Raw genomic sequence first — 18,336 nt, 5'->3', positions numbered from 1 at the left:
AGAGAGGTTAATTAATTGATTGATAAACTGATCAAGGAGAGAAGCAACCTAGAACTAAGGAGGAATTTCCTGACAATGACAACAATTCATCAGTGGAACAACTTGCCTCCAGACCTTGTGAATGCTCCAACACTGGAAGTTTTTAAGAAAAGATCGGACAACGATTTGTCTGAAATAGTATAGGCCATGGGTTTCCTGCCTGATAGTTTCCTTTCCGTCTATGTCTATGTCTATGTCTATGTCTATGTCTATGTCTATGTCTATTTCTTTTATTTCTATTATTTCTATTTCTATTCTATGAGCCGCAGTGGCGCAGTGGTTAGAGTGCAGTATTGCAGGCTACTTCTGCTGATCTCCGGCTGCCAACAATTTGGCAGATCGAATCTCACTAGGCTCAAGGTTGACTCATCCTTCCATCCTTCCGAGGTGGGTAAAATGAGGACCCAGATTGCTGGGGGCAAATATGCTGACTCTGTAAACAGCTTAGAGAGGGCTGAAAAGCACTGTGAAGCAGTATATAAATCTAAGTGCTATTGCTATTTCCTTCCTTCCTTCCCTCCCTCCCTCCCTCCCTTCCTCCCTCCCAGTGGTTAATATGCAGTATTGCAGGCTAACTCTGCCCATAACTAGGAAGTTCGATCCTGACCAACTCAAGGTTGACTCAGCCTTCCATCCTTCCGAGGTGGGTAAAATGAGGACTCAGATTGTTGGGGGCAAGAGGCTGAGTCTGTAAACCACTTAGAGAGGACTGGAAAGGACTGTGAAGTGGTATATAAGTCTAAGTGCTATTGCTATTCTATTCTACTCTACTCCTAAATTAGTTGGTGCAATTCAAGACAATCTCAGGTTTTCCCTGCCTTCAAGTAATGGGACCAAAGAACTGAAACCAAGAGGAAAAAAATCACACCTAAGAACCAACTCTTCTACCCTCCACCCCCCCCCCCCCCAAATGAGTTTTAAGCTTAGCAGTTTTCCAAGTGTCAACTTACCTCCCGTCAGACCACTTGACGATCCGAGCGTTACTTTCTCGGATCTCCTGGCCTTCCTCATCTCGGCGAGTTCGCCAACGTATTGTGTTCTCTACCTTTCAAGACACCAAAGTATACAAAAAGGATTGTAGTCAAAAAGCAAAAGACGATGTCCACGCAGTCAGGCAAGCCAAGTAGGGGTGGGGGAAGAGGAACACCTGGAATTCAAAAGCCCTACCTTCAGTTTTAATCTCGTCCTGCCTTCTTCATCCAGCATCTCCTCGTCTTCAAATTCATCCTCATAATACTGAGGATCGAACGGCCTGTGGGACAGAAAGAAGATTATTGCACAAATCCAGTCAAGGTTTTTCTCTCTCTAAGCCAGGGGTGTCAAACTTGATTTCATTGAGGGCTACATCAAGGTTGTTTGACCTCAGGGACCAGGGTGGGCATGGCCAACTCGACATTACTCATGTTGGGGGGCGCCTGTGGTGATGCGAGCACTCTGTTAGCCGGCACCTGAGCTCCGTTTTCGGCTGCCACGGCCTCCTGCAACCCTCTGCCAGCGAAAAGGCAGGAGTGGCTACTCAGGAGATCTCCTCGAGAGTAAGACTTGGAGCTAATTGGCCACTCCCTTAGCCTATTTAAGTTCGCACACAGCTGGCAAATGTTGCTGGAAACAACGTTTGGTCCTATGCAGAGAATTTTGAGAGTGAGTTTTTTGTTACAACTTGGTTTCTGGGCTGATTGCCAGCCCTTGTCGGACTTTGATTTAATCTCTGTAATTCATAGCAGGCTGATAAGGACATTTGTGGTTAAAGCCTGCATTTTGAAAGGGGTCTGTTTGTATTAAATAGAGTTTTTGGAGCTGTGTGTGTTTGTGCTACACTTCTTGGGACCCGTAGGTAGGGCAGAACACGATGGGGCAAAAGTCAAAGTCAAAGTGGAAGCCAGATTCGTTTAACAACCATCTTTCTAATTTAACAACTGCAACGGTTCACATAACACAAGTGACAAGAAAAGTTGTAAAACGGGGCAAAAATTCACTCAACCAACACCTCACTTAGCACTCGATCGTAGTCGTATGTCGAGGAGTACCTGCATTCTCCCAGATTCGGCTTATGATTCTTCCCCCCCACCCCCACCCCCGCCCCTTTTACCTGGGTTCCACACTGAGGAAGTTGGGAAGCTTTACAAAATACAGGTCGTTTCCCAGATCTGTGTTGACTTTTGGAATTTCTACTTCGATTCGTGTTTCAGGGATAGGCTCTTCTTCTTGCTGATCCTCTTTCAGACCATTCTCATCCTAACCCAGAGGAGGGAGAAAAAAAAGACCACAAATCAGTTATGAAATGAAGTGAGTTGTGTATCCCTCCGTATATTTGTTCTTAAGGTCTTTTTTTATTCGTTCTCTTACTGGGAATTCTGATGCATGTACTCGTGAGCCCCGTTTAAAATATCAGCTGGAGGAAGGAAGCAAAGGTTGGCTTCCTTGCTAAATAAGGTGTTCTGATCTAGGCTTCCCTAAAAAGCACAAAACAGAATCTTGGTCCCCTGACTATGAATTCCTTTCATTCAGAGTCAGCAAGGCTGGGCAAACAGTCTTTCAAAAGAATATTTATCAACACAGACCTTATCTCGCTTGAAAAGCTGCCAGGTAACTAGTTTCCAAACACAGTGCAAGGCAAAACTTGGCACAGAGTCATGGACAGATCTTCCCACTCTTGAAACAACCGAACAGACAGACTAACTGTGCTGAAGATAATTCTCAGTGATCCCTTCAGAAAGCAGCTGGGGCCTGAGCAGAAATTTTGGAAACTAGGCAGTGGAAGAGGGTAGAGGTGGGAGAAATACCTAGACTGAACAACCAAAAAGCAGATGCAGACAAAGATAAAGATCCAAGAGAGGCATATGGGAGGCAAGCCAAAAAAATGCATAGCAATTAAAGTATTGAAGTGGGCGAGAGACGATGGATAGATGATTTTTCTTTTTTGTTGTTCTGGTTTGCTTTTCCTTTTCTCTCTCTCTCTTTTCTTTTTTTAGGTAGGTGACATGATTAGAAGTTAGGATAGAAAGAAAACGTCTTTTAATAAAGGGTGACATGATTCAAAGTTAGAATAAGAGACAGAAATAAGGGGGAATATTAGTGTATACATTTTATATAGTAAAATAAAAGCAATAGCAAGAGAAAGCATGGAATAATTGAATAATGACAGATTGCAATTTAATATAAATGTGTATCATTAGAAATATACAAGTTGATTGAATGTAATAACTAGGATTAATTCTATTAGTTTTATTTGTATTAGAATGTACGACACCCAGGTGCCACACTGTTCACGCAGTGATATGTTTGTTTTAAAAAAAAAACTTAAAAAAAGAAAAGAAAGCAGCTGTGAATTATCATAGCTCTTTTTGCTAACAGAATGATTGCACAACATCCAATCTTTAGAGCTACAGGATCCAAATCTCATCTCAAAAGTTTTCGATCAAGGCTTTTATTGAGATGACTGTGTTAAAAAGGATGGAGGAGGCTATCCTTTTGCCCCCAATACGGAGACCTCTACTTACAATAGGCTGCCCTGGTGTTGGTGGCTTATCTTCTCCATCACTTCCTGAAGAGATATCATCTGCTCCTCCAAACAGATCCATTGCATCTCTGTTATCTTAAGCAGGAGGTTAAACACAAGAATTACGATAACAGAAAAATATGGGCAAATCTGGCCATAAAGAAAGAAAAATGAGAGACCTACAAAATCAGAAATGGAGCCATCAGAAGGTGGTTTAGAACAAAGTTCCTTCCAAACAAAGTAGTAATTTGGGCACTTCTTATATAGCAATGATGGCTAACCTTTTTGCCATTGCGTGCCGGGGGGGGGAGGTTCACGTGTGTGCGTGCCCACACCCATAATTCTATGCATCCCACCCTGCGCATGTCCCCTCCCCCTCCCCGCTCCTGGCACGCTTTTCTTTCTCACCTGGCTCCAGATCCTGTCTATGCATCTGGGGAGGGCGAAAACAGCCTTTCCCACCCCTCGGAGGCCTGAAACGGCCCATTGCCAACTCCCAGTTGGACAGGAAGTAACGTTTTTTGCTGTCCCCAGCCTCCGGAGACTCCTAGAGAGGCTCTGGAGGCTGGGGACAGCAAAAAAGTCACTTCCTGTCCAACCGGGAGTTGGGAAATGGGCTATTTCAGGCCTCCAGAAGGCCTCCGAGGGGGTGGGGAAGGTTGTTTTCGCCCTCCCCAGATACATAGACAGGATCTGGAGCCAGGTGAGAAAAAAAAACGGGCCTTCCCCACCCACCCCCAGGCCCTCCGGAGGCAGGAAACAGCCTGTTTCCCTACCTGGTGGGCCCACAAGGCCCGAAAATCAGCTGGCCATTGCGCGCATGGCTATGAGTGCCACCTATGGCACGCGTGCCATAGATTTGCCAAATAATTATATAGTATTTGCCACAACCTCCAGGTTCAGAGAAATTGGATCAGGGTGAAGGATCCAGTCTACAGTACAAATCGCGTCCAGTCCTGGTTTAAAGGAAGCCTTCGGTGCTTCAACATCAGACCTCCTTATAGCCCCACTCACCCATAAAGCCCCGTGAAACATTATAGCTAGACCTACAACACCTTTTTTGGGTGGGGAGCTAAAAATGTACAGCTGAGCCTGAAGGTTTCTGCGCTAGGCCACTGGAGGAAAAGAAGAGTGGTTTGCCATTGAAAATCGAAGAGCAACCCAAACCGAAGAGGAGAAAGTAACGTGGCTTACTTTTTTGCCCTTCCATATCGCTTTCCATTTCAGAATCGGATGCAATTCGCTTCTTGCTCTTTGTTTGGGGAATATCGTCGTCACTGTCGCTGATTCTTGGCGATTCTGTGAGAGCAGAAATTTTGTTAGCCCTCCATCCAGGGTTACACACCCTCCCCGACCAACCTTTCCAGCAGGAGCCTCAGCTGCTAGAGAATACAATCATCAGTATCCAACTAAGTGTTGTATCTTTTTATTCTTGATGACTGTATCTTATTCTCATGTACACTGAGAGCATATGCACCAAAGACAAATTCCTTGTGTGTCCAATCACACTTGGCCAATAAAAAATTCTATTCCTATTCCATTCTATTCCAAAGCAGTGTGGTTAGAGTTGATGAGAGAACCAGGTTTAACAAGGTTAACAAAGAAAACCAAGACGAATATTAAACCATAAATATATCTCGCACGCGTCCATCAATCCCCATTTCTTTTACCCGATTTGTGCTCACGTTCCTCTTCGTCCTCTGACAAATGGCGCTCTTCATCCTCTGAATGCTGAGGCCTCTCGTCGTCTGAATTCGGAAGCTTCTCGTCTTCTGAGTGGGCCACCCGCTCATCCTCATCCTCCGAGTTCTGCATGTTTTCTTCATCGGAATTTCGCGGCCTTTCCTCATCCTCCGAGTTCTGAAGCTTCTCTTCGTCAGAAATTTGGGGTCTCTCATCTTCCTCATCAGACTGGTCCATCCTCTCCTTGTGGTCAGAGATCTGGGTCCTCTCTTCGTCCTCCGAGTTTTTCTCTTCGTCGTCGGAATGCTGAATCTGGTCCTCGTCATCTGAATGCTGGAGCTTCTCGTCCTCCTCCTCCTCCGACTGATCACTCTTGTCCTCTCCACCCCATTTTTCATCCTCGGAATGTACTTTCTCAGATCCTTCCGCCTCGGAGTGATGGCTACCATCCACTGATCTGTGATCCTCATCGTCTTCCTCGTCGTGCGCGGCTTCTGAGCCACTGTGCTGCTCGATCTCCGACAGGTCGTTGTCCTCGTGTTCGGAGGGTGCTGAGCCTTCAGAACGATTGTAGGATCGTTCTGACTGGTTGTCACTGCCGCTGTGGTGAGACACACCATCGTGGGACACACCATCGTCCTCACTGTCTTCACCGAACAACTCTTTGTTGCTGGGTTTTAAAGCATCTTGATCGTCTTCTCTGTCGCTCTCACTACCGGAAATGTTACTAATGGAGCCGATGTTCTCCCGCTCCGAATCAGAGTCAGATCCAGAATCTGAGTCTAGCCAAAAGACAAAGAGAAAATGCATAGTATTAATCAGAGAGTAAGAATCAGATTTCTTACAAAGTAAATGTAACAATAACACCATGTTGCAATTACAGTATTCCTTCTGCCTGAAGGAAAGCATCCTCTATTCTTAGAAAGGGAGGATATTAATACAGAGAGAAAATCAATATTAAATGATGCCGGGGTGTCTATGGAGATTCTCAATCACATCCAGGGCATGGTTGTCCCAAAGATGCTTTTTTCAAGAGGCAACTGGACTTTCCGGTTTTTTTCTTTGAAGATGTTTCGCTTCTGATCCCAGAAGCTTCTTCAGCTGTGGCTGGATGGTGGGGAATGGAAGGATTTCTATTTTCTTGTTTTTCTTTGAAGACGTTTCGCTTCTCATCCAAGAAGCTTCTTCAGCTCTGACTGGATGGTGGGGAACGGCCTCTTGAACAAGCACCTTTGGGGTGCCAGAGTGCATTTCAACACAGTATACAGAAACAGAGCCAGCAGCAAACAGGAGTGGGGTTACCAGATATCTGAACAGGCAAAGGAGGAAAACGGACAATTGGAAAGGGGTGCAAATGTGGGGGAAACCTGCAAAAAAAAAATGCACTTCCATGTACCTGCTTGTACAATAAATTTTCCAGCCTCAGAAAGACTGGTTTCACAATTGCAATATTTTCCCAACAAAACTTTACGACACTGAATCAAATTTTATTTATTATATTTTTATCCTGCCTTTTTTTTTATAACCCAAGAAGGTGCACATTCCTAATACTCCTGCCTGCTAACAAGAAACCTGAAAGGTGGATTAGTACTTACGAGACCACCTGCTGCAACCGATAACGTCCCGCCAACCAATACGCTCTCACAGAGTAGGCCTACTCATAGTACCATCATTAAAACAATGTCGTCTAGTAGTTCCAAGGGAGAGAGCCTTCTCTGTGGAGGCACCTACTCTTTGGAACAAAATACCCCCTGGAATACGAATAATCCCAGATCTTCACACTTTCCGACGTGCCCTGAAGACCTTTCTGTTTCAACAAGCAGGGCTAGCATAAACATCTAAATTCTATGCCAAGGTCTTAGCAGATACACCAAGTTGGCTCAATTTATTATTTACTTTTTTTTTTTTTTAATTATTATATGCATATGAAATCTTATTCTGTTCACCACCCTGAGTCCTTCGGGAGAAGGGCGGTATAGAAATTCAATAAATAATAATAATAATAATAATAATAATAATAATAATAATAATAATAATAATAATAATAATAATAAAAGTAAGGCCCTCTGAACATGCTCAAAGGAAGGAAGAAAGGAAGGGCAGGAAGGAGGGAGGGAGGAAGGAAGGAAGAGGCAGTCAGTCAGAAGGAAAAGGAAAAGAAGGGAGAAAAGGAAGAAAAGAAGGAAGAAAAGGAAAGGAAAGAAGGAAAGGAAAAAAAGAAGGAAGGAAAGAAAAGGAAAGAAGAACAGGAAGAAAAGAAAGAAAAGAAGGAAGAAAAGAAAAGGAAGGAAGAAAAGGGAGGAAAGGAAAGAAGGAAGGAAGAAAGAAAAAAGGAAAGATGGAAGAAGAGGAAAAAAGAAGGAAGGAAAGAAAAGGAAAGGAGGAAGAAAAGGAAGAAAAGAAGGAAGAAGAAGAAAGAAAAGAAAGAAAAGAAAAAAGGAAGAAACGAAAGAAGAAAAAAGGAAAGAAAGAAGGAAGGAAGGAAAGAAAAGGAAAGAAGAAAAGGAAGAAAAGGAAAGAAGGAAGGAAGGAAGAAAAAGGGAAAGAAGAAAGAAAAGGAAAAAAGAAGAAAAGGAAGAAAAGGAAGAAAAGAAGGAAGAAAAAAGGAAGGAAAGAGGGAGGGAGGGAGGGAGGGAAGGAAGGAGCAGGCAGGCAGGAAGGAAGGGAGGAAGAAAAGAAGGGAGAAAAGGAAAAAAGAAGAAAAAAAAGCGAACCCCGAAAAATTCTCGGGCGGCGTTTCCAAACTGGGGCGGGGTCCCGCGCATGCGCGACCCGCCCCCTCGCCCCCCTCCCCCCTCACCTTTTTGCTCGGGTTCCGTGTCGGCGTCGCTGCCGAAGAGCTCCTCCATGTCGGCCATGCTGAGCGGAGCCCAATTCTCAGGCCGGAGCCACGGACCCGGCGCTGGGTGACCCCGGAAGCGGCGCCGCTCCGTGACGTCACCCGGCCGCGACCAGGCCCCCTGAGCGGAAGAGGCGGGCTTCCTCGCAGCGATTTACTTTCCACTCCTGCAATTCCTGCCAATACATCCCATTTAGGTTCTTTAGTCTTCCTCTGAGGAGATACACACGGTCGTGTATCCCATGCCGGGGTGGGAGGAAGGAGGGAAAGGCGGTCCGTTGCTTTTCCAGCTTGTCACAATTTCAGTGTTGCGCCTCTTCACTTTCATATATCTATGGCAAAGCGTTCTGCATTGAGAAAAAGGAGGCCAGCTAGGAAGTTGTTTTCCATAGAGATAAAAGGATAGAGTCGGACTAGAAAGAGATGAGAATGCGGAACAACTTTTCTTTTTCTCTACGTTGGCTTGAAAGTGATTGAGGTCGTTGAAAGAAATGGGGAGTTTTGTTTATGGAGATTCTCAAGTCACATCCAGGTTCATGGTTGTCCCAAAGGTGCTTTTTTTCCCCCCAAGAGGCAACTGGACTTTCTGGGTTTTTTTCTTCCAGGAGCTCCTTGGATGAGATGCGAAACGTCTTCGAAGAAAAACCAGAAAGTCCAGTTGCCTCTTGGGGGGAAAAAAAGCATCTTTGCAAAAAAAAAAAAAAAAAAAAAAGGAGCTTTGGCAGAGCTGTAATTGGGTAAACAGGCACAAATTCAATACACTAAACTTCGTGAAATCTCTTTGCACTTTCATTTGCATGGCAAATCCAACCCCCTCCCAATTTCTCCAGTCCTTTTGACTGTCTTCAATGAAATCTTTTTCTGTGCCAAAAGCAAATGACTTCCATTTCAATAAGGCCAAGTCCCTGCAGTTGTACAGGTGGCCCTCGACTTACAACAGGTCGTTTAGTGACCATTTGAAGTGACAACAGCACTGAAAAAAAGAGAGTTATGACCATGGGTGAAATCCAGCAGGTTCTAACAGGTTCTGGAGAACCGGTAGCGGAAATTTTGAGTAGTTTGGAGAACCGGCAAATACCACCTCTGGTTGGCCCCAGAGCGGGGAGGGAATGGGGATTTTGCAATATCCTTCCGCCAGGAGTGGAGAGGGAATGGGGATTTTGCAGTATCCTTCCCCTGCCATGCACACCAAGCCACACCCACAGAACCGGTAGGGAAAAATTTTGGATTTCACCCCTGGTTATGACCATCTTTCACCCATGGGACCATCCCCATGGTCACGTGATTTACATTCAGTTGCTTGACAACCGGTTCATATTTATGACGGTTGCAGTGTCCCGGGGTCATGGGATTCCCTTTTGCAACCTTCAGACAAGCAAAAGTCGATGAGGAAACCAGATTCACTTAACAACCGGGTTACTGATTTAACAACGGCAGTGATTCACGTCACAAATGCGGCACGAAAAGTTGTAAAATGGGGCAAAACTCACTTAACGAATGTCTCACTTAGCAACATAAATTTTGGGTTCAGTTGCCGAAGACTACCTGTATAGTAGCCACTTCCTCCACCACCAGTTCAACCTAGTTGCCTCCATGTTATATTACAGCTTCCAACATCCCCGCTCAATGTACTCTTGGGCTACCCTGATTGAAGACAGTTTTGTCAGGCAAAAATTCCTTGTAATCCATCATGTATGTTTGTTTGTTTCCTTGTTTGTTTGGAAAAGACGAAAGATTTCCCTAACCCTAAGTGGGTTTGGCCCCCAATGGGATTTTCCCATGTATTTTACCAGGAAACGTAGATAAGGCGGGGTCAAAAAGTCAGCACCCTCCTAAGCAGTCCGATGGGCTAGGAATCTGTTGGCGAAGTCCATTTTGCTCTCAGAATTCATGGAGAATTAACCCTAACCCTAAGTGGATTTGGCCCCCAATGGGATTTTACCATGTATTTTACCAGGAAACATAGATAAGGCAGGTTCAAAAGTCAGCACCCTCCTAAATGTTCCTATGTGCTAAGAATCCATTGGCAATGTCCATTTTGCTGTCTGAAATATTCAGGAGAACGATTCAAATCATATCGGGCATGCGGAAGTTAAACTCAAATAGACTGTTTCTTGGATCCAGATTTGACATATTAACTCTAGTAGTGTTGTGGCCTGCCAGCGGCCTGCGCGGATTATGGCTGATCCCGACGACAAGGAGGCTGGTGTGGTGTCATGCCAGCAACCTGCGCAGCCGGCGCTCGCGTCAGACAGCGAGGAGGCTGAAGAGGATGTGGTGCCAGAGGCAGAGACTCAGCCAGGGCCTTCAGAACCTCCAGAGGCTCCTTCAAGTGGAGAGAGAGAAGTGGAGGAGCCTCTCAATGCTCGAGCATGCAGGGCTGCCAAAAGGCAGGAGTGGCTACTCAGGAGGAGGAGGTCTCCTCGAGAGTAAGGCTTGAGGATAATTGGCCACTCCCTTAGCCTATTTAAGTCCCATGCGGTTAGTAAGTTTCTTGCTAGAAACAATTTGTAATTATCATCAGAGCATTTTTTTTTTATTTTATTTTTATTTGATTTATATGCCGCCCTTCTCCGGAGACTCAGGGCGGCTTACAATGCGTTAAGCAATAGCCTTCATTCTTTTGTATATTTTATACAAAGTCAGCTTATTGCCCCCACAACTGGGTCCTCATTTCACCTACCTTAGAAAGGATGGAAGGCTGAGACAACCTTGAGCCTTGGAGAGATTTGAACCAGCAGAAATTGCAGGCAGCTGTGTTAATAACAGGGTGCACTAAACCCTTTGGAAGTCTTATCATATCTTGTTTTCTGGGCTGGTTGCCAACTTTTGCCAGACTTTGGTTTATTCTTGCTACTTAATAAATTTGATAAGGACCGTTGGTGTGTGTCAATATCCTCGGAAATCCAGAGCTGGGGCAGAACAAGTATGAGCTACAAACCAAGCCACACAAGACAGCAAAAAAAGTCACTGTTCTGTGATTTCAGAAACTGCCCAAGCACACACAATGCTAGAAGATTACAATTGTTTTTCTAAAAAAAAAAAGTTGCATCCAGTGATGGACACACCCAACTGTGTGTGTGTGTGTGTGTGTGTGTGTGTGTGTGTGTAAGGAAAACATATGTAACTGTTCTTAAAAATATTTTTGGAAACAGAGATCCGACATTAAATAAAGCTGGTTCTTCCTCTGTGTATCCTATTCTACGTACAAAATGGGTATAACTGCCCCTATGTTGTGTTACTGATTATATTTCGCCTTCCCCTTAATTTTCCCAAGCCCAGCCTCATGGGCTATAGAGTGACCGCAGAGAATGTTAAGTGTCAAGATGCAAATCAGAAGCAGGGATTTATCGGAGTGGTGATAGCGCAGGACAATATTTCACAGTGATAACGAAGCTCGGTTCGTAGCATTTAAAAGCATCTCTTTAATTCCAACTGTTGCAAGGATTAATTTTTTAAAAAAAAATCATTTTAACACATTTTTATTATTTAAAAACATTTTTATAATTTGAAGTGAATCAGGTGTCCCCAAAGAACAAGTTGGAATCGGGGACCACCCCAGTTCAAGGTATGCACAGGATTCTCTGTTTTTGACAAGGGGGAACAGAAACAAGAACCACAGAAAGGGGGAGGGGGGGAAATTATTAGGTCCTATCCAAAGTGGGATTCCTAATTTACAGCTTTCCTACCAAACCAGAAACTTGTTTTGGACAGAATAGTAAGTGTTTCCTAATTAGGAAGTAAGAGTAATGGGGCAGCATTTCCTATAATGGTTGCTCTCTAGTAAATCTTAAATCTTCAAAATTCTGGACTCACCTTTTGCTGCACCTGAGTCCACTGTGTGCCCCGTCGCTATTTTAAAATGAAGGATTCCCCTTGCACACTCAGTTGAGGTGCATCTCGTTTGTGAAAAGACGGTGCCTATTATGGGATGGCTCCAAGAGAGCCTTAGTGTGAAATAGGCAAGATCCCTTCCAACAGCCATCAATATGTGCTCCATCTCAGGCACACCTTGAAGTAGGAACAGCTGGCTGGGGAGTGATCACGGACAATGTCCTAGGATGCCACAACAATGAGCTATGTAAATTAGGTGTGACAGGAGAGGCTGGGAAATTCAAAAAGGGTTAATTTTGTCTACTTAGCAGCCTAGCTGTGGACAGGCATCAGGGTGAGCTGCAACAGCGTCCCAGAGTGTGGCTGGCCAGAACATGTGAAATTTGTAGGATTGTGTTTCTCAACCTTCGTCACTTTAAGACTTGTGGACTTCAACTCCCAGAATTCCCCAGCCAATTATGCTATGCCAGGGGTCCCCAAACTTGGCAGCTTTAAGACTTGTGGACTTCAACTCCCAGAATTCTGGGAGTTGAAGTCCACAAGTCTTAAAGCTGCCAAGTTGTAAAGCTGCCAAGTTTGAAGACCTCTATGCTATGCTGGCTGGGGAATTCTGGGAGGTGAAGTCCACATGTCTCATAGTGACCAAGGTTGAAAAAACACTGTTCTAGGAGTCACAAGATATTTTTCAACCCACATAAACAGGACTTAGTAAGCATTAATGGGCCAGCATGTTGTGTTACAGCTTAGCAGCCAGAGTTTGAAATGCTGCCATTTATATATATACAAATATATTTTTTATCTCTCTTTCTCTCTCACACACATATTTAAATACCGAGTAGCAGAACCCAACACTATGCTGATGAAGTAGGGGGAAAAAAATCTATATAAATACAACCGCTCTGGACATGACTGAGCAACGTGCGGACATCTGCTGTTCTGCAAATTCATAGAGAAATAAGCTGCCTAGGTTTAAGGCACCCAGCACCAATTTTTTGCCAGCTGAGCTCACCACGAAGAGGGAAAGCAAGCAGCAGCCAAAGCAACCCTGAAATCTTCTTACAGCAAAAAAACAACACCACTATCTTCATTTCGGGTGGGCTAGCATGGGGCGACAAGAGAAACATTAGCCAGAGCACTTGACATGCATCACTGCAACATACCCTGTTTTCCCGAAAATAAGACATCCCCTGATAATAAGCCCAATCGGGCTTTTGAGCGCATGGGTTAAAATAAGCCTCCTCCCCGAAAATAAGCCCTCCCCAAAAATATTTAAACGCAGAGCTGGAAATCAGGTATGATGGCAAGAGGAGCCCCATCTTGCTCCACGCACCTCAAAATAATAAGACGGCCCCAAAAATAAGGCCAAACGCTTATTTTGGGGTTCAAAAAAATATAAGACAGGGATTTATTTTCAGGGAAACACGGTAGATGATGGGCGAAGTAATTGTTTCCCTTTGTTTTCGGGGAAGAAAATTCCCTCCATGAGACACACGAAACATTGATTTGATGCCTCAGTGCTTATATTACAGTTCCCTATTTCCTATCGGATCATTTTCTCTCGGAGGGAATTGAAACAGTTTGCCTCCTTAACAGTAGCTGTTGGCTCTGCCGCTTCTGTGCCACCAAGGTTATAGAGTTGGCATTTATCTGCCCAGATGGGGCTAGCAGGTTTTCAAATCGTGTATTGGATACCAGCGCTGGTAATATAACTTTATCAAATATATATATAGAGGAAGATACATATATATATTTATATATTTACACGCTCAACCGTATGAACAAAAAAGAGGAACGCTAATTCCAGTCTTTTCCCTTCTATGCAAGTAAGAAAAAAATCTTGGGGTGGCTGAACCCCAGGTGAAGAAGTGGGTGCCCTTTACGGAGGTCCAGAATATCTCCTCTTCTGACTGACGGCCGGAGGGTTTATGGATGGTCGCCTTCCACTCTCCGCTTGCGAACTGTCCAGACAGAAGGGACAAAAAAGAGAAAAGATAATTAACTTTGGCGCGAATCCATCATGGGCCGTTCATTAGAAGGGAAGGATTACAGATTTTCCTCGACTTACAGCCATTCATTTAGTGACGGTTCGAAGTTAGAGTGAAAAAAGCGATTTGCAACCAGAGCTTATGGCCGTCGCAGCATCCCTATGGTCGCATAATCAAAATTTGGAAGTTTGGCAACTAGCATGTGTAGGTTTACAGTGTCCCAGGGGGCGGGTGTCATACAATCGCAGTTTTTGTCCTTCCCAGCTGGTTTCCGACAAAGACAAAGAGGGAAGATGGATTTTCTTAACAGTCGCTGCGAGTTGCTTTAACCCCTGAGGTAAAAAAGGTCTGTGACTCATTTAACTTGCTTAAGCAGTGGAAATTCTGCTTCCAAATGGGGGTCATATGTCGAGGACTGCCTGTAATCCAATGGGATACTGGGGGCTATGCCCCAAAGGGACAAGGAAATGGATGGGGCTGGGATGAAAAATAAAACCAAGTTAAGATTTAGTTCAGCTTTAAACAAAAAATACCGTTAAGGTTTAAACAAAAACACCGTTAAGGTTTAAAATCAACGAAAGGCACCGAAAAGCTCCAAATGAATTCCCTCTTCGCTATCATTAAATGTACCAATTCAGTAGTAACCTTTGCAGCAATTTGGGAGACCTGCCCTGTACCTTTCAGCCCCAGGAAAGCCTCTGTACGCTCTGCCACCCATGCTCCACAGCAGGGGTGGTATTCACTTACTTTTTCTACCGGTGCGCATGTGCCCAGCTTTAAAAATGTGCCGAAATAGGATGGCATAGAGCTGGGGGGGTGGGCGGGCCCACCTGCAATTTCCGCTACCGGTTCGGCCGAACCGGTGCGAACCGGCTAAATACCACCTCTGCTCCACAGCCCTATCATGCCAAACCACGACACTAGCAGCAGCTGAAACCGCTCCTGAGCAGGAGTGTTTGTGCAGGAGCAAACGACAGAAAAAGCAGAAGGGAAAAAATTCATGCAAGGCTTGTGCGAGGGAAGCATGCCGAGACACAATTAGGCGACCTTTTTCAAGAGACCTTTTCTCCCTTAGCGCTTAATAACCAAGTGGGCATTTGCAAGAACCTCTTCAGAAGCTTCAGGGCTGAAGAGATGCAAGGAGGTCGGCAGATTTTTTAACTCCCAGACGCCAGGCTAAAGATGGAAGAAGAAAGGAGAAAAGAGCAAAGTACAAGAGAGAGATTTCACAGTCCTGGATTCTGGAGACGCAGAGAGGAGAGAAGGAGAGCAGAAGCGGCTCTCTCAAGACGCTGAAAATTAAACCCCAAACAAAAACCAGATTATTATTTTGCTTTCCAGTGTCAGAATGGTTGTGTTATAGGGTGGAAGCCATTCAGTCTCCTCGTTCAGACGTCTGTCTTTCAGTTCATTTGAAGGAGATGTGCGTAAATGTCTATGGAGATCATCCAGGTCATGGTTGTCCCAAAGGTGCTTTTTCAAGAGGCCACTGGACTTTGTTTCTCTTTGAAGATGTTTTGCTTCTCATCCAGAGCTGGAGAAGCTTCTTGGATGAGAAGCGAAACGTCTTTGAAGAAAAACCAGAAAGTCCGGTGGCCTCTTGAAAAAAGCACCTTTGGGAAACGTGCATAAAAAAAACTCTACAGGCCTGCAAATCATCATGCTCTTGCCGTAGCTGTGATGCTCTTACCGAGTGTGATATTTGACACTTGAACTGAAACATTAAAGGGGTTAGTTTTGAAACGAACCTATAGCTCTGTCTGAGTTTTCCAAAATGCACTGAAATAGATACCACGCTTAGCTGAATTATTGCTTTAAAGAGTGAAAGGACTCTGCATTTGCACAATAAAGGTAGAAGTAAAGGTTCCCTTCGCACATATGTGCTAGTCGTTCCTGACTCTAGGCGGTGCTGATCTCCGTTTCAAAGCCAAAGAGCCAGCGCTGTCTGAAGATATCTCCGTGGTCATGTGGCTGGCATGACTAAATGCCAAAGGCGCATGGAACGCTGTTTCCTTCCCACTAAAGGTGGTCCCTATTTTTCTACTTGCATTTTTTACCTGCTTTCGAACTGCTAGGTTGGCAGAAGCTGGGACAAGTAACGGGAGCTCACCCCGTTACGTGGCGCTAGGGATTCGAACCGCTGAACTGCCGACTTTTGATCGACAAGCTCAGCTTCTTAGCCACTGAGCCCACCGCGTCCCATTGCATTTGCACAATACTAAGTCATATTGCCTATGAAAATTCTCAATCATCCAGGTCGTGGTTGTCCCAGAAGCGCTTTTCCAAAAGCCATCTGGGCTTCCTCAATTTTTTCCTTGAAAACGTTTCGCTTCTCATCCAAGAAGCTTCTTCAGTTCCAAAACGTTTACAAGGAAAAAAAAAACCCAAGAAAGTCCAGATAGCTTTTGGAAAAGCACCTTTGGGACAAATTCATAGGCGGGAAGCCTTGAACACTTTAACAAAAATCAATAAAGAAGGGAGCAAGACATTCAGGAAACAGATTTTGTTTCTGGGCCTTTTTTCTGCTGACAAACTGCAACTCTGTGTTGCTCTCTGGGAGACTCAGATAGCTATTTCTGCCTTTTAAGGCATCATCAGTGAGCCACACCCACTTCTCAGACATCCTCCCTGTAAAGGTACAATGTGTCTTTTTCTTTTTCGTAGGCTTTTATGTGCATATTCTTTCTAGCCAGGTTTTACCTACGTAAACTAAGTTGTTCTACAGCCCTGGTTCTGTGAAATCTCATCCACAAGTTTCTGGGCCTTTTTTCTGCTGACAAACTGCAACTCTGTGTTGCTCTCTGGGAGACTCAGATGCCTTAAAAGGCAGAAATAGCTATCTGAGTCTCCCAGAGAGCAACACAGAGTTGCAGTTTGTCAACAGAAAAAAGGCCCAGAAACTTGTGAATGAGATTTCACAGAACCAGGGCTGTAGGACAACTTAGTTTACGTAGGTAAAACCTGGCTAGAAAGAATATGCATATATCTATATCTATATCTATATCTATATCTATAGATTAGATATAGAGATAGATAGATAGATAGATAGATAGATAGATAGATAGATAGATAGATAGATAGATAGATAGATAGATAGATAGATGTATGGTATATTATTCCTGGCTCACTTGTACTAGAATGAGGAATCATAAGAAGTTCAGTATCACCCTTTCAGAGCACAGCTTGTCTTACCTAAATCATTGTTCTTCGTGATCGCGGCGGCTGCTCTGGTACGGGGTCCTTGCTGCATGAAGTGATACCCAAACTTAAGGATCTTGGCGTTTTCCTCAAGCATCTTGGCAATATCCATTTCTACGGGTGTCCCGAGCTGCTGCCTCTGTCAGAAATCACCCAAGGTAGAAGTCAACAAATGCTGGCCAATTGTTTGAAGCTGATGGAGCACATCAGCAAAAGCAATGTCAGGATTGGGAGATCCATCCTCCTTGGCAAACTGCATGACTTATGTGGCAAGGAATTCTCATTCCCAAGGACAAAACAAGCATCTTTTAAGGTTAGAAACCTTATGATATATTAAGACTCTGTTTCCAGTCGGCATCTCTTGTTTGTTTCTGAACTCTGTGGGGCTTTGCCAAGTAAGGCCTTTGGCAGGGTGTCAAAGAAGATAAAGGTTGGTGATTATCCCGAAGAACTTCTTCTGAAGGACTTTTTTTTTGCAATTAATTGGGACTCAGCTGGGAATGAACATAATTCTCAGCTGTTACAATAAAATAGGTTACAATAAGCCTAGGTCACAACAACTCCAGGATTTCTCTGGGTTCTTCTTTGTTTGAAATTTGGCACAATTTCTGTGTCCGCCAAACCGTAGCCGACCCAAAAATGCTCGGCCCAAACTTCCAGAACGTTTTGGATTTGAAACAAAGTCCACTTCCTATCTCCATCCCATCCCAACAACAGCGAAGGAAAGAGACTTCTACTCTTTTAACAGGATGGTAAACAACACCTTTCTTGGGTTCCATAAGCAATTTTCCTGCAAGAAGGCAGGAAAAACAGCTCTCAGAAACACCCCCCCCCCAGGTAAGAAGGACGTATTGATGTTACCTGGTTATCAATTTTGATCTCTGTCAAGGTTTCGTTTTCTCTCAGTGCCTCTATTAAGGCCAAAATGCCTGTGCCGGTGATGAAGTTGGATTCAACGTTGAGGCTCTTCAGTGTCTGGTTCGCCCTCAGCATGTCCGCAAAAGCCTCGAGAGACAAAAAGAGCGGCAATGAAGTCCACACTAGACTGGATTCACAACAGAAGACACCCATGCTTCCTTACATACTGCATAGCAAAAGAGAGAAGTAGTTGCCCATAAGCGGCACCTCTCAAAGCTAAGACTGAGATAGATGGGACTGTTCTGGTTTCAAACATTACGTTTATGGAGATTCTCAATCATCCAGCTCATGGTTGTCCCAAAAGCGCTTTTCCCAAAAGACAACTGGATTTTCTTGGGGTT

General features: G+C 44.4%; 3 protein-coding genes across 5 annotated transcripts in view; 1 reads left to right on the top strand and 2 right to left on the bottom strand.

Moving 5' to 3' along the window:
* The window catches only part of LEO1 (LEO1 homolog, Paf1/RNA polymerase II complex component), an 11,303-nt gene extending 3,181 nt beyond the window's left edge, over positions 1-8,122 (bottom strand). Inside the window, exons 1-7 of the mRNA XM_070953820.1 lie at positions 8,022-8,122; positions 5,209-6,003; positions 4,733-4,837; positions 3,540-3,634; positions 2,129-2,274; positions 1,207-1,291; positions 990-1,084 (exon numbers count right to left, since the gene is read on the bottom strand). Coding sequence (XP_070809921.1) covers positions 990-1,084; positions 1,207-1,291; positions 2,129-2,274; positions 3,540-3,634; positions 4,733-4,837; positions 5,209-6,003; positions 8,022-8,079 — 1,379 coding nt within the window. The 5' untranslated portion in view covers positions 8,080-8,122. The remainder of the gene's footprint in view (positions 1-989; positions 1,085-1,206; positions 1,292-2,128; positions 2,275-3,539; positions 3,635-4,732; positions 4,838-5,208; positions 6,004-8,021) is intronic.
* Positions 1-18,336, top strand: part of LOC139324203 (tropomodulin-2) — a 98,703-nt gene that overhangs the window by 24,976 nt on the left and 55,391 nt on the right. The gene's annotated exons all lie outside the window — the stretch shown is intronic.
* LOC139323861 (tropomodulin-3-like) overlaps positions 11,466-18,336 on the bottom strand; it is a 32,710-nt gene continuing 25,839 nt past the window's right edge. Inside the window, exons 8-11 of one of the 3 annotated variants that reach the window (XR_011601023.1) lie at positions 17,939-18,082; positions 17,072-17,216; positions 14,927-15,055; positions 11,466-13,852 (exon numbers count right to left, since the gene is read on the bottom strand). Coding sequence is in view for 1 of the 3 variants with exons in the window: in XM_070953385.1 (XP_070809486.1) it covers positions 13,818-13,852; positions 17,072-17,216; positions 17,939-18,082 (324 nt within the window). In the remaining 2 variants the exon portion in view is untranslated. The remainder of the gene's footprint in view (positions 13,853-14,926; positions 15,056-17,071; positions 17,217-17,938; positions 18,083-18,336) is intronic. The other 2 variants (XR_011601024.1, XM_070953385.1) reach the window with 2 other exon arrangements.

The sequence above is a fragment of the Pituophis catenifer genome, unplaced genomic scaffold (assembly GCF_029215685.1).
Source record: "Pituophis catenifer annectens isolate HBS135680 unplaced genomic scaffold, rPitCat1.0.hap2 SCAF_14, whole genome shotgun sequence".
NCBI classification, from domain to species: Eukaryota; Metazoa; Chordata; class Lepidosauria; order Squamata; family Colubridae; genus Pituophis; species Pituophis catenifer.
This window is presented reverse-complemented; position numbering and strand designations above follow the sequence as displayed.